Raw genomic sequence first — 22,298 nt, 5'->3', positions numbered from 1 at the left:
CCACACACGACTTATTTCTAGTGCATATGCGGATAATGTGGAGCTTGTGCCAGAATATAAATTCACTATATCACTAAGCACACTACTATTTAGTTCAGCTGACTTTTTTCCTAGCAAGACTACAGGAAAGAAGTGATACAATGATTAACATTCTGATGTTGTCTGCATATTGTCATGGATTGACTCCACAAGTAGCACTGTTCCAGATGTCTCTAATTCTCTACTGTTACACACAATTACAGAACATCCTTGCATATATATCTTGGTGCAAATGTATGAAAGTTTTAGAGGTAGAATTGGTAGGTCAAAAGATATGCATGTTTAAACTATAGATATTATTAAACAGATATCCAAAAAGGCTGCAGCAATTTATATGAGATGAAAATGCCTATTTCCTCATAATGTTGCCAAAGCATCAAAGACACTTTGCAATTATTTTAATCTACATTTATCTGATTAGTAGCGAGGTGTCCTCATTTGTTTACTGGCATTTATAAGTTTTTTTCTGTGAACTGACTGTTTTTGTCATTTATTATTCTTATCAGTTGTTTGCCTTTTTAAAATTGATTTGTAGTCATTCTCCTATATTATGCTAATAAATCATTGTCTATTATATAGGTTTAAATATTTTTCTAAGTTAGTTGCTTATATTTTAAAACATTTAAATATTATCACCTATCAAGTAATTTTCATTTTTATATAGTCAAATCTATAAATATCTTCCTATATGACTTTGGGTTCTGTGTTTTGTTTAAGAAGGTCTTACCAAATTGAAGATTACAAAAATATTTTTCTATAATTTGTCCTAGTACAGTTTTAAAAAGAAATGTACATAAAGCTTTAATTGACCTGAACTTTACTTTATTCCCCTATGTTTACTTCTTTTTATTGTGGCAAAAAACAAATTACCTAAAACTGAAGTTTAATTTTGTGTATGATGAGAGGTGGGTATCTAGAATTTTTTTAACATGGATATCCAAATATTCTGACATCACATATTCAGCTTACTTTCTATTCCCCACTAATTGTAAATGACACTTTTATTATATACATGACATTCTTCTTATATATGAGCCAGTTGTTTATGGATTTTATTTGGTGAGTAACCTAACAAGGTAAAATTTGAAATTATGTCTTAAATATCTGAACAGTAGCTCACTCTATTCTGTTTTGGTACTAAAATAGAGGCAATAACTAACCTGGAATTGAAAATCATTGGAAGAGTAACTGTTGTAACTCCTTTGCCCACAGTGGTACCAGCTGTTCCTGTGATGGTGGTTCCTTTGGCTTTTAGCTGTACAGTGAGTGCTTTGGCAATGCATCCTAGAAACATGTCCAAGATACCCAGCTTATTCCAGTCTCCTTTCTCTGTTGAGTGAATGATATCACTGATATCTGCTGGGGGGAGGGATTTCACTCCTATGATGCTGGCCAGACGATTAGGGGTTACTTCAGGCAAAACTCTTCTTAGTAAAGAGGTTACCTGGTAAGAAAAATAAAATGAGAGAATTCCATGTAAAGACTGATATTTTAAGCTTTTCTTTTCTTTTTCATTCTTTCTTTTTTTTTTTTTAAGACAGCCTCTTGCTTTGTTGCCCAGGTTGGAGTGCAGTGGAGTGACCACAGCTCACTGCAGCCTTGAACTCCCAGGCTCAAGGGATCCTCTCAGTGCTGGGATTACAGGCATAAGTCACTGCACACTGTCCCAGGCTTCATTTTTTAATGTACCTAACTACCATTCTGTAACTTCAAAATCTTTAAGAAAAGAAATATGATTTAAACACTATCTTACATTTTGTGAAGGAAGGAAATATGATATACATAATATTCAAATAGTAATAGTAGTGGTAATTACTAACCCAAGGCAGCAAGAAAAAAAAAATACCTTTTCTTTCTGGTTAGGGCTAAATGACATTATATATTTCATGGTAATATGGTAATCAGTAGCCAGAATACTCTTTTATCACAACACATTAAAAATGGAACATATTTTAGTATTCTATACTCTCATAATAAACAGTTAAAAAAAAAAAAAAGGGGGGGGGAGTAAAATACAGGCCCCAAACAAAATAAACTACAAAATAAAAATCTATATTTAGGGTCCTTAGATAATTATCTTTGCATTGCAACTTTTAACAATGGTCAAGTAACAAAAGCAATGGCAAGGCTGCGGTGTGATCAGTCACCTGTCTCTGGACTCTAGGAGAGGCTGTGTGAAGCAGCGAGAAGAGATCCTGAAGCAGAGTTAGCTGTTGAGCCAGATACTGCCGGCCAACGTTAGAGCCACTCAGTGCTAAAACCATAGAGAGCAGCTCAAAGCAGTAGGCATCAGAGGAGGCATCTTCATCATTTGGCTGAGAATTGGCATTTTCTTTGCTTGATATAGCATGTTCCCATTCTTCACGGACTCTGGTAGCTTCCATGCGAATAGCTTGGACAATATGAGCACACACCTATTTAAAGTTAACATAGAACATGTAAAAATATAAGTTTGATTTACTACTCCTAGCAAAACAAGCAAACAAAAGAATAAGACAAGAAAGTAAATTGATACCCAATTTTAATACTATTCTCCCAGTTAATTCTCCATCATATGTCATTCTCTTAACTCATCTGAAAAACAGGTAAAGCTAGGGGAGCCACAATAAAACTGGAAATATTTAAATCAACTACTATGTGTAAACTAATTATATGCAAGTTATTAATGCCTATGCTTGCAGTTTAGCATATCAAAAACCAATCATTAATTTTATCATCAAAGACACTTTTTCTCATGGTTTACCATTATGTTCATAAGGTGCTTTATAGCTGATAAGATTCACAATACTGAAATTATACATGACATTTTACAACTGAAAGCATCTAAGATTAAATGAAACACTGCTAGTAAATTCATGTTGTAATTTATTGAAAAGAATAATAGTGTAGAAAGTTAGAATAGGGCTGGGCGCCGTGGCTCACCCCTATAATCCCAACACTTTGGGAGGCCAAGGTGGGTGGATCACGAGGTCAGGAGATTGAGACCATCCTAACACGGTGAAACCCCGTCTCTACCAAAAATACAAAAAAATTAGCCGGGCGTTGTGGTGGGCATCTGTAGTCCCAGCTACTTGGGAGGCTGAGGCAGGAGAATGGTGTGAACCCAGGAGGTGGAGCTTACAGTGAGCCGAGATCGCGCCACTGCACTCCAGCCTAGGCGACAAAGCGAGACGCCATCTCAAAAAAGTTAGAATAATAGGTTAATTTAAAATCTATACTTTGACTTTTGAAGTGATATTTTTATGTTATGAGCACCCCATTATATGAATAATATAGTGCTATTTCCTCACCTGGTTATATTTAACAATATTAACACTGGTATAGTTAACACTGTCAAGTGCTCAGCCAACACACAAAAGAATGGGGGAAAAGAAATATGGGAAATGCCAATCAAATCTGGTATAACTGGGTATTTGACACCAAATAAAAAAATCTACCCATAACAAACAGCAGCAAGGTAAGCAAGTTTTCACAATCAAAATCTTTAAAATGATGAAGGTATGCCAAAATACTCATTCCTCTCTAAAAAATGGCAGGCACATTCTGCAGGACCTATAAAAGGGTGAGCATAAAAAAGCCTTCATAAATTTTTCAAAATACTTTATACCAAGCTCATCCAACCTGCAGCCGGAGGACTGCATGTGGCCCAGGATGGCTTTGAATGTGGCCCAACACAAATTCGTAAACTTTATTAAAGTATTAGGAGAGTTTTTTTTCTTGCACATTTTTTTTTAAGTTCATCAGTTATTGTTAGTGTTAGTGTATTTTATGTGTAGCCTAAGACAATTCTTTTTCTTCAAATGTGGGCCAGGGAAGCCAAAAGATTGGACATCCCTGCTTTATACCCAACAAACAAACAAATACACACACACACACACACACACACACACACACACACAAAAAAAAAACAAAAAAACAAACAAAAAAAACAACTAATGAAGACAATGAAATAGCTATTAACCAACCTGTTTTTGTAAGTTAGTCAGCTTACTCCTGCTAAATATGATTCCAACCATATGTTCTTTCAGGTCAGCATCTGATGTTGCCTTTACATAGAAAAAGAAGAAAAAGAAAGAATGAAGCGGTCTCTTTAAACAAAATTTGTATATTTGACATTTCAAAGTATCTTGAGAAATAATTTCGTGTATATATTTTTAAAGCAAATTTATTTTAAATTGAGGCTTATAATGCTAAGACAAAGGATAAAGTTTGAAGAAATCACTATTGGCCAAAGTGACCATAAAAAGAACAAAATTTCAGAACTTAAGAAATCCAGAGAAGTATATTATCTTTTCACAAATTTCTTTAATGTAGTCAATTTGAGTTGCTTTGATTAAACCTATTTCTAAATTATAAACATTATTAGTTCACATCCCACATTTAATTGTTTGAAGAACAATCCAGGAAAATAACATTTATTTAAAAGGAAAGTGTCCTAACAAACCTCTGTGATGATGGTGGTCTTAAATTAAGCTATTGGAACACTACCAGTCATCAAAGAAATGTATCATAAGGAAAAAAATAAAGACTAAAATTTTATAGGCTTATTATTATTATTATAGTGCACGCTATTCTTCTAAGTGACAGATATGTGTGTATATATATACATACATGCACACACGCGTGCACACATATACACACACACACAAAATCTTATTTAATCTTCACAACAACCCCAGAAGGTAAACTGTAATATTCTGCCTACTTTACAGGTAAGGAAACTGAAGAAACTCTTTTGTTTAAGAATCAAAAATGATGCTTGGTTTTACATTTCTTAGGATAGAGAGCCACAAGAGAATGTCCCTTTCGCCCTAACAATGAGGAAAAAGCTGATCGTCTACAAAACCAAAACTTTTTTTTGGAGTCCATCAGAATGTTGAGATCAGCTACCAGGTAGAACGAATTTCAAATAAACAAATCCAGTTAGCTGGATACTTCAAAACTCTTCTTTCAGTACTGAATAGAACAAGTAAATAAGCAAAAAACCAAAAACCAGTAAGGCTCTTAAAGACTTGAATATTAAGGCTCTTAAAGACTTGAACACTATTGATCAGCTTGAACTAACTGATATTTATAGAACCCCTCAAAGAACAACAGCGGAGTTCACATTCTTTTGAAGTGCACATGGACATTCACTAAAACAGACTATATTATAGGCCAGAATCCAAATCTTAACAATTTTAAAAGGACTGAAATTATATGAAGTATATAGTTTGACCACAATGAAACTGAACCAGAAATTAATAATATAGAAAGCTAACAGGAAAATTCCCAAATATTTGGGAATTAAACAAGGTACTTCTAAATTACCCAAGGGTCAAAGAAGAAATCAAAATGGGGCCGGGTGCAGTGGCTCACGCCTGTAATCCCAGCACTTCGGGAGGCCGAGGCGGGCAGATCACGAGGTCAGGAGATCAAGACCATCCTGGCTGACGTGGTGAAACCCCGTCTCTACTAAAAAAAATACAAAAAAATACAAAAAATTAGCTGGGCGCAGTGGCGGGCGCCTATACTCCCAGCTACTGGGGAGGCTGGGGCAGGAGAATGGCATGAACCCCAGAGGTGGAGCTTGCAGTGAGCCAAGCTCGCCACTGCACTCCAGCCTAGGCAACAGAGCAAGACTCTGTCTCAAAAAAAAACAAAAACCAAAAAAAAAAAAAAAAAAAAAATCAAAATGGGAATAAGAAAACATTGTGAATTGAATGAAAATAAAAACAGAATACCCCAAATTTGTGAAATGCAGCTAACATAGTGCTTAGAAGAAAATAATAGCATTAAATACTTAGATGAGAAAACAAAGGTCTTGGAGTCTGTGATCTAATCTTGGACATTAAGGAGTCAGAAAAAGATGAACAAATGAGTACAAGGCAAACACAGGGTAAAAAATAAAGATGTGAGCTGAAATAATTTAAAAAAGCAAAAACAGAGGAAAATCAATGAAACAAAAAGTTAGTTCTCTGAAGAGATCAAACGGATGAATCTTTAGTGAAACTATTTCAGAAAAAAAGAATGAAGACACAAATCACCAAGAGACATCACTACAGGTTCTACAGATATTAAAAGGACATAAGGTTATATTATGAACAACTTATGCCAATAAATCCAGAAACTTAGATGAAATGGACAAATTGCTTGAATGTCAGTACTAAAGCTTACCCAAAAAGAAACAGATGACTGAAACAGTCCTGTTATCTATTAAAGAAAGTGAATTTTTAGAATAGAGCATTTATTTTGCTACTTAAGTACTAGCTAGATTATATATGAATCTTTTAGATAGTTCTTTCATCTGACTCTTGTTTACTTCTTTCATCATTTATTTTTGCTTTTTAAAAAATCTTTGAGATATAGTTCACATACCATGCTATTCACCTATTTAAAACATACAATTCAATGGTTTTTAGTACATTCAGATATGTGCAACTATCATCAGTCAATATTACGGCATTCTTATTACCTCTAAAAGAAGCACTATGTCATGTAGCTACCATCACCTAGTTTTTTTGTTCATTTAAGGAAAATGAACTGTATATAAGCTAATATCACATGTTGACTAAAATACATAGCAATATATGGATTATCTTACTGAATAAAAGAAATCGAGAAAGAGAAACATATAAAGGTACCACTGTGCTCTTGTCTGGGTGACAGAGTAAGATCAGGTCTCTTAAAAAAAAAAATCCATTGTGATAGAAATTCTCAGCAAACTAGGAATAGAAGAAAACATTCTTCAATCTTATTAAAAACATTTACCCCCCCCAAAAATCTATAGTTCACATCACATTTAATAACGAATGGTTTATACTCTCAAGATCCAGAGCAAGTCAGAGCTATCTGTTCTCACTACTTCTATTCAACATGGCGCTTAAGGGCTTAATCAAAGCAATAACACAGTAATATAAGAAAAGAAATTTAAGTCATAGAGTTTAGAAAGGAAAAAACTCAAATTTATTGAAGACTACAGGATTATCTGAGGAAACCCCAAAGAGTCTATAAAAAGTTTCTGAAATTAGTAAGTAAATTTAAGATCACAGGGTAGAAATCTAATATACAAAAGTCAATTCTATTTTTATATATTAGAAATGAACAATTGGAAAGTGAAATAAAAATACCATTTATGATAGCTTTACAAACGTTAAATGTTCAGGAATAAATTTAATAAAATATGTACAAGATATGTACACTGAATTACAAAACACTGCTGAGAGAAACTTTAAAAAGAGGTAAAAAAAATCCTGATATGTATCATGTTCACAGATACGAAGACTCAATATTATTGACATGGCGATTCTCCCTAAATTATCAATTTGGTGTTAATTCCAGTCAAAATTCCATGCTTTTTTTCTTTTTTAAAGAAACGGAAGAGCTGATTCTAAGCTTTATATGGAAATGCAAGAGATCTAGAGTAGCCAAAATAACTTAGATAAAGAACAAAGTTAGAACCTGATATCAAGACTTTTTATAAAGCTATAGTAATTAAGACAGTTTGATGGATCAATGGAACAAAATAGTGTCCAGAAACAGATCTACGCATTTATGGTAAATTCACTATCGATAAATGATAGTCTTCTCAATGAATCGTAGTAGAACAATTGAACATCTATATGCAAAAGATAAACCTAAATTCCTGCACAGAGGGTTCATAGGGAATGCAGAGGGTTCATAAAAATTAAAATGTATACAGTTCTAAACAAAATAACTAAAACTATAACATTTCTAAAGGAAAAGAAGAGAATATCTGTGTGACCTTGGGTTCTAGACCACACACAAAAATCATGAATCAAAAAACCCAGAAAAACTGGACTTTATCAAAATTGAAAACTTTTGCTCTCTGAAAGATAAGCCACAGACTAGGAGAAAATATTTGAAAACACATAATTGGTAAAAGACCTGCAAAGATCTGTATGTAAGTGTTCACAGCAGCTTTACTAATAGTAGCCAGAGAGCAGAAACAACCCAAATATCCATCAAAAAATGAAAGGGTAAACAAATTATGGCAAATTCATATAATGGAAAACTCCTCAGCAACCAAAAGAATGAACCATGGATACATGCTACAACATGGATAAATCTCAAAAGCATTACACTACAGTGAAAAGAAACAAGACAAAAAGGCTAAATTCTGTGTGGTTCCATTTATATAATATCCAGGAAAAGGCAACATACCATTGACAGAATATAGTTCGGTAGTTGCTAGGTTCTAAGTGTGAGGTTGGGGGATTGCCTGCGAGGAACATGAGAGAAATTTGGGGAGTGATGTGTTTTAAAGCTTGGTTGTGGGCTGGGCATGGTGGCTCATATCTGTGATCTCAGCACTTTGGGAGGCCAATGCTGGCAGGCTGCTTGAGCCCAGGAGCTTGAGACCAGCCTGGGCAACATGGCAAAACCATGTCTCTACAAATATATTAAAATCAGCTGGGCACGGTGACGTGCACCTGTAATTTCAGCCACTTGGGAGGCTGAGGCAGGAGGATCCATTGAGCCTGGGAGGTTAAGGTTGCAGTGAGCCATGATCACACCACTGCACTCCATCCTGGGTCACAGAGAGAGACCCTGTCTCAAGTAAAACAAAACAAAACAAACTCGATTGTGATAATGATTTCATTAGTGTACACGAGTAAAAATTCATTGAATGATACAGTTTAACATGAGGAATTTCTGTATGTAAATTATGCTTTAATAATCTAACTTAAAAAAAGATTATCTTAAAAATCATGTTATTTCATGGGCACCCAAGTGACAGTATAACCTTTCCTACTCAGCCTTACCTCCTCAGCGTACACTCTCCTACTGTTAGGCGAGTCTTTCCGATCAGTCCTTGCTCCCATTCTCTCTACTAATCTCATTCGAATCCCTTCATTCTCTTTCAGATCTAACTCAAGTCCAACATCCCCTAAGAAACCTTCTCTGATCACTCCAAGGCACAATGATCTCAAGGTACTCTGAAAGCCTATGTCATTTGCAATTTTTTCGCAAATTTAATAACTTGCTTATATACTATGTAGCATCTTTGTTGATTTCTTTTTGGGGGGTGAGGGGAATGCAGAGGGTTCATAACCAAGAACAGAATGCAGGCTTTTTGAGGGCTTGCCATTCTCACAATTGTTTAGTACAGAGTTGACATTTGCTAAAATTCAATTGATTTAATGGGTAGTTACACAGTCTTGTAGTCATTCAAATGCGATTTCCAAAAGATGCTGAAAGAAGTTACCAGCATTTAAGAAATCTTATTTTTTCAGACCTCAAACAAAAATAGGGCAATGATTTAGCTACTACTGTATTAGGAAACACAGGATGAGACAAGGGAAATCCTTGAAATTTATCTTTCAAAGGGCTGCCAAGGTGATTATTTGCAGCATTTAAAGACACTAGAATATTGAGACTAGTCAGAATTGACTTCTCTTTTTGGAAATGGATAAGGTACAAAAGTCTTAGGTATAGTGTTTTAGTGAGGACCGAAAAGGTAAAGCAACTTTATTTTTAGAAGAAATTTCAAGAGTAGTAATAAAGAGTAGTTATTCTAATAACAATTTACTGAACATGTGTGTGATTATACCATGATGGATACAAGACAAATTAGGCATGGACTTGGTCTTTAAGAAGCTATGGTTCAGTAGAAGAGGTAAAGCATCCATGCAGATAAACGTAAGAGAAAAATGAAGAAGAGACACATACAATTATGAACTTCAGCAGAGAGAAAACTGCTTTTGTTTGGGGAAATCATAAACAAGTTTCAAGAAGAAGATAAATCATAAAAAAGTTCATGAAGAAGACAGTACTTTTGAGCTGAACTGTGAAGGACAGGGACAATGGAGGAGGGAGAAGATAATTGATGGGGTATAGCACAGAAATGATTAAGTTAATTTTACAAATGCTAACAAATGAACACAAAAACCCAAGGCATAGAGCAAATTTGCCGTTACTTAAAATACTAGCTAGATTATACATGAATAATGAATTTCTTTTAGATAGTTCCTTCATCTTCTAAGAAAAAATACGAACTGCATGAAATTATTATTACATATCCATCAAAATATACAACAATACATGAATTATTTCACTGAAAAAAAGAATAAAAAAGGGAAATAAATATCTTTAGAATACAAATAAATACATTGTATACTTTTTCTTCTCCTTCAGGTGATGACAATAGCGCTTTTTCCTCTTGCTCTGGTGTAGGTTCAGCATCTCCAGAGATGAGCTTTCCAAATACCTGATGAAGATATGCATGTGAAAAGGAATTAATGACAGGCATTAACACTATAATAGCCAGAGGACTCATCAGCTGTTTCCACAGGTTTTATAATATACTACTGTTGCTAATTTACACCACTACTTTTCTTAATTACAAATGCAGCATGAAACTCAGGTGTTCAGGGCTATGAAAAGAAAAAATGGGCAACATTTGTAGCCGGAATTTTCTATAACAAGTTTCACAAGACATTTTGTTCCACTCTTAAAATATATTACATCAATTAGCCCGTGCTAGAATATGTTGTAAGGACACTCACTTGAGACGTAATCAGTCTGAATACTCGCAGAGTCTCAGCTTCACAGTTCCTCTGCTGGGCCACACTGGCTGAAATTTGGCCAGCTATTTTTGTGCTTTCACCATCTTTCCAGCCGAGGACTTTGACTTGTCGAACTCTGAGTGTATTTTCTGGGCCTTTTAATTCAATTTTGATGATGTGATTATCTCCTCCTGGAAGTTCACTTGTTACCCAGCCAATGTGCCTGGAATCCAGATCAACCTGGTTGAGCAGAAAAGAGGCAGGAACCTGCTTCAGCTGGATCACTTTTATCACTGTGCTAGACTTAGCATTGATATCAGCAAGCTCAAATCACAAAGAAGTGTACAGAGTAAAGGTTATTTCACACTGATTATTTTATTTCAACCTGATGAAGATAAGTGATATTATTTATAGTAGCTATATACAGATGAAGAAACTAAGGTTAACACAGGTTAAGGGATTTTCAGTAAAAGGCGGAATTGAGAATTAAAATCCAGGCCTGACTACCATATGGCTTCCAAGCAAAGTTATATGAGTGAAATAATTACAAATAATTTATATGACTGTGCTTTACCTGTATTGTCTGTAAGCAGAAACATTACAAGATCAGAAAAGGGTTCTTTTTTTGTGCATCCTCACATTAAAGAACCATTTAAAGATACAGGACTTTTAATGTGCAGTTACTTAATATGTTTTACTTTTGAACAAAAATTATATAATATATAACTTCACACTTGTGATTCCTTATTTCACTAATTTCCATTGAGAATATGACTTTTTTTTTTTTCAAGGATTAAATGTTAATATACTGTGAAAGAGTTTTTGACACTATTCCCTTCATAAAATAAAAACTGTTCTTATGGCATTTAATAACCAAGAAATGACCTGGGGATTTCTATGTGATTTACATAGACATTAAGTTGATATTATTTTAATTAATAATGTCAACTTTCTAAAAGGGGTATTAAGTATAAACAAACACAATCTCATTGAATAGGATTATTTTCCCAAATTCTTTAACAATTTAAACATTTATTATATGTTTAGTCCAAAATCTTAATTCATTCCTTCAATGTGATTTGAAAACAAGCAAGCAAGCAAGCAATTGGCCAACTTTTTGTGAGATAAAGTAGCCAGCGAGGAACAATTGTGACAACGTTTCACTAACACAAGTAAGGGAGCTTGAGCACAGTCTCAGACACATGCCTAGATAAAACTTGTTTCTAGAGTTGGTTTAAACTGACTTGCAACTTGGATATAGCTGCATTGTTATAAGTGTTATAACAGACAGATTTTTCAGGCCAGAAGGACAATAACCTGTTTTAACTAAAGTATAGGTGAGTTAAGGATTTAAGTGTGAATGGGATCTGTGATAAATTTTAAGATACCTTAAGTCTTTGTTGGGGAGTGGGGTATGGCAGACTGTAGGTACAATATAATTGCTCATGACTGGGGAACATTTAGGACAATAGGTGAGATGTCTAGCACAGGGATGGTGGCTACTATTCCTACGTATGGACCACTTGTCAATTTAGTGTTCTGTAAATAGATCATTCCCTGTAATACTTTGGTTGTGTGCCAAAGGTGGAATTTAGTAGTGAAGGCTGAGAAGAAGAAATTTCTCTCTAGGTAGCAGAACATTTATGACAGAATTTTAATTACCTGCTTTATTCTGCACAAATCTTCTACTGCTTTGCCAGTTAAGAAGGTCATTGAGGTAACTTTATTCTGAAATAGACAATTCACAATGGTATATTCATATATACAATTATACACACACACACACACACACACAGAGTTATTATGCTATATTCCTGCTTCAGAACTTACAATGGTTTCTCATGACCTGCCAATACCACATCAATACCACATCTTCTGCCGGTCTCTTATGATCCTTCCTGATTGACCCCACCCCACCCCTCCAACTAACCATGGTTCCTACAACTTTAGTCTTTTCTCACAAACTCCATCTTAAATTGCACATTTCAGCCTCTCTCCATGTGCTCTCTCATAGCTTGACATTCCCTCTCCTCGTTCAAAGTAAATATTCAGATTCCATTCTCATGAAGCCTTTCAACAAATCTGCTTGTCACTTATGTCACTCTTGTTGCTATATTCTCATTACTTTTGGAAGTATAAAGAGGGAAGAACAAATATGCATGAGTGTCACAATGTACCCAGACTTCCTTACAGTTTTGAAATAGGATATACAAGAGGAGGTTTTATCCCCCAAGATACTTGCCAAACTAGGGAAGGCAACATTAATACACAAAATAAATGTCAAACAGTACAAGGTCAATACATGTTCATACTAGTGCCAAACATCTTAAGGCTGAATAAGTTTTATGCAAAGCACATCAAGAAATAGATTAACATTAATTCCTTGGAGAGTTGTGTAATATGAGTGCTGTAGGCTGATACAATTCAAATTCAAATCAACAAACGCTGTGTACAAGGCTCTGTGGTAGGCAGGCTGGGGAACACGGAGGTATATAACTCAAGGAAAACTTAAATACAGGTTGAGTATCCTTTATTATAAATATTTGGGACTAGAAGTGTTTTGGATTAGGGTTTTTTTTTTTAGGATTTTGAAATACTGTATTTGCATTATACTTACGGGCTGGGCATCCCAAATCTGAATATCTAAAACCAGAAATGCTCCAATATGCATTTCCTTTAAGTGTCACATCTGTGTTCGAAAAGTTTCAGATTCTGTAGCATTTTGGATTTTCAGATTTGGAATGCTCAACCTATAACACAGAGGAAGTCTCTTAAAAGGAAAGTAGATGTCAGCTTACATGCTGGGGATTTTGAAAATGAATACTGTTATGATTATTTCCTCTTAGAAAAGACAGAAATGTTAAATTGATTGCAATCATTATTCTGAGGGAGAGTATGTCCTGGCTTAAAATGTACCATGAGCCAAAGATAGCTTTGCACTGAACACTGAGTTCTAGCCGCAAAAATGTTTTACTTTGTTACACTTGACTTTCCAGGTGAAATTCTTGGGTCTGAGGAGGAAATAGCTCATATTATATTAGCTAAGCCTCTTTTACTTATTCAATACCAGGGAAGGAATAGAACCTGCGCTGATGTACAGGAGTTGGAGGTTGCTCTGATTGCAGACTGGCCTGCATCCAGGTTATCTGAGACCCAATCCTACCACTGTGGCTCTTCCTGAGAAAGGAAATATGCAAATGACACAGAAGGAGCTAGGCAATGGTTCAAGGGAGCCATTAATACTGTATCTGCTAGCAAGCCACATTCATTCTGAGGAAAAAAATTCTAAATGAGGTGGAAGAAAGGCAGTCTGGCAGTTAGTGCTATTTCTTTCTTGGTTGTTAACACTCAAGTAAATAGGACTCTTTTTTCTTGTTTAGTGCCTTTTATAAAAGAATATTTAACTCAGTTGAAACATGTGGATGAACTAGGCTAAAGAGAATATAAATTATGATTATTTGGGACAGTCTGAAACTTATTTTTTATTTCATGAGGACTGTGGCAAAGAAATAGACACTTAAAGATAGACTGGGTGCAGTGGTTCACACCTGTAATCCTAGTACTTTGGGAGGCCGAGGTGGGCAGATCACTTGAGGCCAGGGGTTCGAGACCAGCCTGGACAACATGGTGAAACCCTGTCTCTACTAAAAATACAAAAATTAGGCCGGGCGTGGTGGCTCACGCCTGTAATCCCAGCACTTTGGGAGGCCGAGGTAGGTGGATCACGAGATCAGGAGATCAAGACCCTCCTGGCTAACATGGTGAAACCCCGTCTCTACTAAAAATACAAAAAATTAGCTAGGCATGGTAGTGGGCGCCTGTAGTCCCAGCTACTTGGGAGGCTGAGGCAGGAGAATGATGTGAGCATGGAAGGCAGAGCTTGCAGTGAGCCGAGATCGTGCCACCGCACTCCAGCCTGGGCGACAGAGCCAGACTCCGTCTCAAAACAAACAAAATATAAAAATTAGCCAAGCATGGTGGTGTGTGCCTGTAATCCCAGCTACTCAGGAGGCTGAAGCAGGAGAATCGCGTGAACCTGGAGGCGGAGGTTGCAGTGAGCTGAGATTGTGCCACTGCACTCCAGCCTGGGTGACAGAGGGAGACTCCATCTCAAAAAAAAAAAAAAAAAAAAAAGCTCATTACACTATAGGTCAAAGATGATTATTAGGTGCCACCAGAGTAATACAAAAAAGAACCCAGCAGAGGGGAAGAATAATTTTTTAGAGGAGTTACTTAGAATTTCTCTGCTGAGTTTGAGAGACCTCGGGAGAACTGCTCAGCAGAGTTTAAGGGGAGGACTTGCAGGTCACAGGAAAATCTTAACCCAAGGGCATGAGAGCAGAAAATTGTAGAGCAGACTTTCATTTTGCTTAGCTGTAGCCATGGTATATTTGTGATCAGATCTCTTTTCAGAAATGGAATTCCACAGTGCTCCCAATCATATTAATTTGTTTTTAGACTTAAGATTTGGGGATTATAGCAATGATGTTTGGTTGGTAAAATTCCAGATGATAAAGCTTGTTGCTAACTTCAGAAATGAGAGTGTATGAATACTAAAGGTCTGAAAAGAGATAAAGAGTCGTAAATCACGTTTGCTTTCTTACCCCAAGATCTCGAGAATTGTCCACGTGAACGGACACATAGCGGGCATTGATTCCTTTTACACAGTTGATGGTGATGTTCTTAGTTTTGTTTTTATCTTCATCTCCTGATTCCCAAAAGGTTTCTGTGGAGCCGTCTGTCAAGCTGCCAATCATGGCAGGTCGGCTTGAAGTTTTTATGTCAACAATGCTGGTTAAGTCCTTTAAGCACATTACTATGCATAATTCCTATGAGAAACAAATACAAGTACTTATGATACTTAAAAGCAAATCTTCCATGATGATAAAACAAACAGATATAGGATAAAACATAATGGAAGACAGGATCAAATTGACTATAAATAACTTACAGTTTCTCCTTTGATGTATTATTAAGTAACAAGACAACCAGGATAATAACTGTGAAATGACTGACCTGACTCATAGCTTCAAAGCCAGATTGTATACTGATGCTAAAACTCTCTTCACTATCACCATCATCTGATTTTGACAAAATATTGTTAATGTGATGAAAGACGTTGCTCTGATGAAGGAACTGGTGATCAGACTGCTTGAATTTGAGACTCCAGCACCTAAAAAGGTGATATATAAGCAATATATGAAACAATTATTTTCCAGGAATATCTAAGGAACTCTTAGATGAGTACTCTGTAGCTAATAGCTCAAGAAATTTTAATGTTCTAGTAAAATATAGAAATTTTAAAAATTCAGGGAAGAAAATCATTCCTCTTATTTTTGTTTTTGAGAAATAAAGGTAACTTCTTTGGAACAAGGTAAGTTCTAAGGAAAGTTGACCCATTTTAAATATAAAAAAATTAGACAGATGAAGATCAAGGCTACAGAAGTAAAAAGGGTAATGAATCTGTTGTGTAAACAAGTGTTACACCAACTGTCACGACCCCTCAAATTCATGAATCTTACAATGCCATACTAATTCATCAGGGTATAATGTATCTTGTATTTCAAAAATCTTGTGAGGAGGACAAAGAGAAATCCCTCTTCCACTGGTCTTATCATTAGAAACATGGGAAGCCCAATCATTCCATCAATCTATTTCTTGCACACATTAATTAGGAGAATTTATTTATCAGTGTGAGTCCAGTATGTGAATCTAGTAACAAGGTTCACAATGTAAAAGCAATGCTAAACTCTCAACACATTTCAAATTGAAATTGGAATCTGTTGAGCATCTGTGATGCTCCTTAAGGTGCTTTCAGGATTCACAGCATATAAACAGGCTCTGTTTTTCCTAAGATTCTTTTCAAGTCAAAACTCTATTTTGGTTTTTGCTTTTGAGATTTCACTTTCCCTCTCTCTTTTTAGAACATTTAAGTAATTTGAGGTAGGAGAGTGGGGAAAGTGAGGGAGATTGTTACAGTGATAATTTAGGGCACTAAGAAGTACATTAGCCACATTTTACAGAAGGGCAAACAAGTGTTAACTAAGAGGAAGGACCATTCTAAAAATTATGACTGTAAGGACGGAGGCACCACCTATATAATGTAGGGATTCTATCTTACTATTTAAAGAGCTTTTTTTGGAAGCATTTCATACTTTGAATATTCCATAAAATCTCTTGTCCAGTGTACCTAGGATATGTGGACACAAAATTACCTCAGGGCCATCTGCTGTAATGAACTGCCACTGGGGAGAGACATCATAAGGTCTGAGATGGTCTGCAGCAAGCGGTGAAAGGTGTGTGGTAAAGGATGAGCAGCTTCCCCGGCTATCACTATGTCCGAGAGTGGATGTTCACATACTCTTGTATCTTTCTCCTAAGGCAGAAATTGAAACAAGCTTATCAGTGTGTGTGCTGGAAGGAATCTTCTTCACAAAAGACTCTTATGTATACTTAAAAATTGGTCGTGTAACACAAATATAAACAACAAAACCAAATTGTACCGAGAACATACAGTAATTTTAACTAATTATGTTTGTATTATTTTAGGGAAAAAAGCTGTAAGTTTAGTCACAAGTAAAATCAGCATGCAAATGAATAAATGTATCGATTCTAGTGTACTCACAAATCTACCTGTAGGGTGAATCCATATGTGTATGCAAGTGTATGTGTAGTGTGTGTGCATATACATATACGTGTATGTATATATACGCATACATATATGTAGGTATGTTTTGTGTGTATGTTTATGTATAAAAAATAACATATGTTTGAAAGTTGGGGTGGCCACTAACTCATATAGCATTTTTATGTGAATTAGAAAAAAAAGTGCTGGGCAGATGGACCACAGCTAGGAAAGAGAAGCAGGTGTTGAATTTCATTTCTCATTCAAACCCTCAGATGGCTCCATTAATAATATTCACTATGGAATAACTTTTTATCATTTTGAGTAGGTAACATACATAATAATAAAATATTCAAGAGGTATAAAAAAATACCATAAAAAATCTCTCTGTCTTTAAAGCCTAGCCACCTAGGTGCCCTCCCACTGGCAATTTCTATTACCAGTTTCTTGGACTGTCTATAAATAAACATTGTTCATTTATACAAATGGCAGCACTCTAAACAAACTGATCTGTGCTCTTTTAACAATAATTTATCTTTGAGATTATTACTTATTAGATATGTATGTAACATATATTATCCTACTGCATAGGATTCTGATTTCAGTCCATTTCAGAACAGCCATTTAGGCTGTTTCCAATCTTTTGTTTTTATGTAACATTCTGCAAAGAATCAACTTGTATATTTGTCTTTTCACACATGCATATATAAGGAGAACTTCATGAAAGCGGAATTACTGAATGATTTTTAATGTGAATTTTGATAGATCTTACCAAACCATTCTTTAAGAAGCTGCTACTCCACAGCAAAGAATGTTTGTTCTTCCATCTTGCTACCAATGTAAGCCCATCAAACTTTTTAAACTATGTCACTGAACTAATTAAAAGATGGTTGCTTTTTACCTCCTTCTTTGTGTATCTATTGATTACTGATACAGAAGTTCTGGTTTACATTATCTTCTTCTAAAGAATGTAGTTTTGTTCTTACAGGGAGATAGCAGGCCATCTAGATTCCATCAAGACCTGGCATTTGACTTTGTTAGACTGGGTTTATTTCAGTTTTGCCCTTGATTTTAGGCACTGCCCTTACTCCTAAGGCATGGTGTGTATTCCTTGGGCATGATCTTTCTGGGGTTTCAGGTGCATGCCAGGAGTATTCATACACCCCACCTCTGGTTGGGCTAAAACTTCAGAAGCCAGTTCTGAAGCTAAGAATCTGTTCAGTTCTCAGTTTACGATTCATTTCCTCTGCTAGGTCTTCCAGAGAAATTGCATGCCTAGTCTAAGAGTGGCCAGGACCGCAGGGATATTTTTATGCAAAAATTTTAGACTCCCTTTCTGCAGCTCTATACCACTGGTGCTGTGCTTCCCACATCCCAAAGTCACAGCCCTAAACTTTGATCTCTGCCAACACAACCGACATACTCTGCTGGGCTCTTTTCCCGATTGTGGGGCTCACTTCATGCACTTTTCTTCTCTCAAGGATTATAGCCCTGTACTGGTCACTGCTCAGAGCCTATGAACAATTGTTTTAAATATTTTGCCCAGCTTTTTGTTGTTTACTATAAGAACTAATCCTGACACTGGCTGTTCCATCATAACTATAACTAGAACTCTGCCAAACAACAAGTTTTGAGATGTACTATTATTGCCATTCCATTTAAAATATTTTCTGTTATAATTCTTCTTTGATGCAACTCATCTGGAAGCGTTTCTTAATTTCCATCATTTCAATATTTTTGTTATTGTTTTGTTATCTAATTCTTATATACTAGCAATAAAGACTGAGGACATGGTAGGAAGAAAACCAATTATTTAAAGTTTGTTGAAACTTGTTTCATATGTCCAGTAAACAGTCAATTTCCATAGACATTTGTGTGTACATGAAAAGAATGTAAACAACTATATGCAATGTTTTGTATATTCTATCAAGACTGTCAATCACTCAAATCTGTGTACTTTTTGATTCTTTTTCTCTGCCTGACCTATCCAGTACTAAAAAGAGTGTTATGGTACTACACACAAAACCGCCACAAATTCTCTGTCACTCTTCCCATCAACAGGTGGAGTTTATTTCTTAGTCTTTGAATTTGACCGGCCTTGTGAATTATACCCGCTAACGGAAGGTGGCAGAAGCATGGTTTTTGAGTTTAGTCTTGGCCATTTTGGCTTTGCAGCTTCTGTGCTCTCTTTCTTGAATGCTTCTGGCATTTGAACAAACCTAGGCCAGCATCCTGGAGGATAAAAGAGCTCGGGGGTACCACTTGAAGCACACTATGTAACCAAAACAGGAAAGAGCCATTCCTCTCAGTGGAGCCTTGCTGCAACTGCCAACCCACAGACTGTGAGCAAATAAACAACTGTTTTAGTCCGGTGAGTTTTGGGTTGGTTATGCAGGAACAGATAGCTGTTACACCTAGGTATATGATAATCTCACAGTGTAACTGCAGACTGTCCTATTCTTTCTTGTAGTCTGTCAATTGTTATTATTTTTAAGGTTACAGTATTAGGTAGATACATATCCAGGATTGATCTTTTATAATTTTGTAGATCACCATGACATATCATTATTTTTTACATAGGCAATGTTTTTTAAGATATACCCTCATATTTACCCTTTCTTTTCTCTTCATTGACACTTCCTGGCCATTTCTTTCAGTTTTTATTCTGGAAATGTCTTTGGTCTTGTTCTTCAAAGACCCCTCAACTGGGTTAACAAGCATTTTCTTTCAGCATGTTGAAAAAAGCCAACTGACAGCCTTTTAAACAAACTCAGTATTTAAACAAACAAACTTGTAATGTTGCTACCGAAAATTAAGCAATTATTCTCACTGTCCCTCTTTTGAAAGCTAATATTTTTTCCTGCGGCTGCTTAAAAGATCTCTTTCTTTGTTTTTGGTGTTCAGGTAATTCACTATAATTTGCCCACCATGATTTGTATTTATTCTGCTTGGGGTTTACTGGGCTTCTTGAAATGGGTTGTTATCTGTAATCAATTCTGGGAAATTCTCAAATATTAACTCTTAAATACTGTCTCTCTTCCATTCAGTCTTCTCCTTCTGAAACTCCAAGTAGGTAACACATCATTTTGCCCTTCATTGCTCTTAGCAACTTGTATTTTTTATTTACTTTTTCTGTGTTGAAGTCTAGATAATTTCTGCAGGTCTCTTACATTTAACCAATTTCTTTGCTGACATGCTATAAAATGTCAAAACTGATTTTTTAAAAAAATATCAATTATACTTAATTTTTACATATTTTCTTTTGTTCTTTATCAAATCTGTCATTCTCTTATATTTAACCAATTTTTTCACTGACATGCTATAAAATCTCAAAACTAATTCTTTAAAATATCAATTATACTTAGATTAATATTTACATTTTCTTTAGTTCTTCATCAAATTCATCATTATATTCCTTCTTACAATTTCTTATATTTTAAAGTTTCTCTTTTATTTCTTTAAGCATATTAACACATTATTCTACATTTACACAAATAATTACAACCACTGTTGAGGGTCTATTTCTGCTGCCTACTGTTTTTGCTAGTTCTTGCTCATGGTATCTTGTTTCCTTGTGAGTTTCAAGAATTTGACTATGATAATGCTGCTTGATATCCTTGGAAATTATCCTAAAATGCCATTCACATAATTTCAGAGTGGCTGGGAATACGATAAATGCCACCTAGATTACTCTTTCATTTTACAGACACGGAAACCAAGGCCTACAAGTCGTACAACTACAACAGGGTAGAAATGAGGCTGAACTCAGGCTCCTAGTGCCCTAGTTCAATGCTCTGTCCATTATATAGGCTGCCTTCTATAAAATCCAGGTCTCATTGTTAATACTTTGCCCATAGCACTAAAATATTCTTTTTGCTCAAGTAGGATCTGCGAATGATTTTGTGCAAATTATTGGGACTATTTGAAGGTATACTACCAGTTTCTACAAAAATATGCACAATCAAAATAAATAAAAATCTCATTTACTTGTTCTGAACTTTCTTTGTTTGTTTTATTTTCTTCATCCTCTTCTTCCTCTGGTTCCACTGGTGCAGGAGTCAGTGATGCCACAAAATGCCACAGAATATCATGGAGAGAAGTGGTTTGGATGACATTACACAGAAGCCAGTTGAAAGCCTGAAGAAATGACGGTTAAATGAGTTCAAGAATAAAATACATGAATTAAAAAGTACTCAGAAATAAAGTACCTCCATGGATTAAGGCTTCAAAGAAAGATACTAGAAAATCTTTTTTAATTAAAAAAAGTAATACCTTATAGTTTTACTATTTGTTTTACTTTTTAAGAGACAGTGTCTTGCTCTGTCACCCAGGTTGGAGTACAGTGGGGTGATCAGGGCTCACTGCAGCCTCAAGCACCCAGGCACAAATGATCCTCCCACCTCAGCCTCCCAAGTAGCTGGGACTATAGGTGGGCACCACCACACCCAGCTGATTTTAAAACATTTTTTTGTAGAAATGAGGTCTCACGATGTTGCCCAAGCTGGTCTCAAACTCTTGGTGCTCAAGTGATCCTCCCTCCTTGGCCTCCCAAAGTGTTAGGATTACAATCATGGGATACTATGCTTGGCTCCTTGAAAATCTGACCTTTATTTCACTGAAAGCACACGGAACTTGAAACAGTTAATAATTTGGGGTTTTAATTAAAAAAATAGGAAAAATAATTTCTAAAATACAATACCAAAACACTTTTTCGAACCACTTTTTACTTTGAAAACTCTTTTTAATATTAATTTATTCAAGCACATTTTTTCCAACTTGCATCTGGATGAACACAAAGCGTATGTCAAGCTCTACGCAAGCAACCATTTACTTAAATATATTCATATAATTCCCATCCATGAAGTGGTAAGTTATTTATCACATTTGATAAAAATAAAGATTTACTATATACAGGCCTGTAATATAGAGTAATCCTATTATTTCTAGAGGCCAAAGGCCCAGAGAAGTTATTACTGGTTCACTTATAACTCAAAAGCCCTACTCCTTATCTTCTTTCCATGATTACTCTGTCATTTCATTCTAATAAAATGACATTCTGAGTGTATAAAAGCTTTTAAAAAAGATAATCTCAAGATTCAAATAATAAAGCAATACAGAAATAAATT

General features: G+C 35.5%; 1 protein-coding gene and 1 long non-coding RNA gene across 17 annotated transcripts in view; one reads left to right on the top strand and one right to left on the bottom strand.

The window, feature by feature from the left end:
* The window catches only part of MYCBP2 (MYC binding protein 2), a 282,822-nt gene that overhangs the window by 22,144 nt on the left and 238,380 nt on the right, over positions 1-22,298 (bottom strand). For 14 of the 16 annotated variants that reach the window (XM_023186011.3, XM_026446684.2, XM_026446688.2 and 11 more), the window contains 10 exons: positions 21,160-21,309; positions 16,763-16,923; positions 15,564-15,720; positions 15,152-15,376; positions 12,210-12,275; positions 10,548-10,787; positions 10,151-10,249; positions 4,005-4,085; positions 2,187-2,453; positions 1,200-1,483 (listed from right to left, as the gene is read on the bottom strand). In XM_023186011.3, the coding sequence (XP_023041779.2) occupies positions 1,200-1,483; positions 2,187-2,453; positions 4,005-4,085; positions 10,151-10,249; positions 10,548-10,787; positions 12,210-12,275; positions 15,152-15,376; positions 15,564-15,720; positions 16,763-16,923; positions 21,160-21,309 (1,730 nt within the window). The remainder of the gene's footprint in view (positions 1-1,199; positions 1,484-2,186; positions 2,454-4,004; positions 4,086-10,150; positions 10,250-10,547; positions 10,788-12,209; positions 12,276-15,151; positions 15,377-15,563; positions 15,721-16,762; positions 16,924-21,159; positions 21,310-22,298) is intronic. The other 2 variants (XM_026446703.2, XM_026446686.2) reach the window with 1 other exon arrangement.
* LOC111522225 lies at positions 8,903-21,454 on the top strand. The gene is made up of 4 exons (XR_002725202.3): positions 8,903-8,973; positions 10,216-10,333; positions 16,742-16,843; positions 21,228-21,454. It is a non-coding gene; the product is annotated as an uncharacterized LOC111522225 (long non-coding RNA).

Source organism: Piliocolobus tephrosceles, chromosome X (assembly GCF_002776525.5).
Source record: "Piliocolobus tephrosceles isolate RC106 chromosome X, ASM277652v3, whole genome shotgun sequence".
In the NCBI taxonomy this organism is placed as follows: domain Eukaryota; kingdom Metazoa; phylum Chordata; class Mammalia; order Primates; family Cercopithecidae; genus Piliocolobus; species Piliocolobus tephrosceles.
Note: the sequence above shows the minus strand (reverse complement) of the source record. Positions and strands in the feature narration are given on the sequence as shown.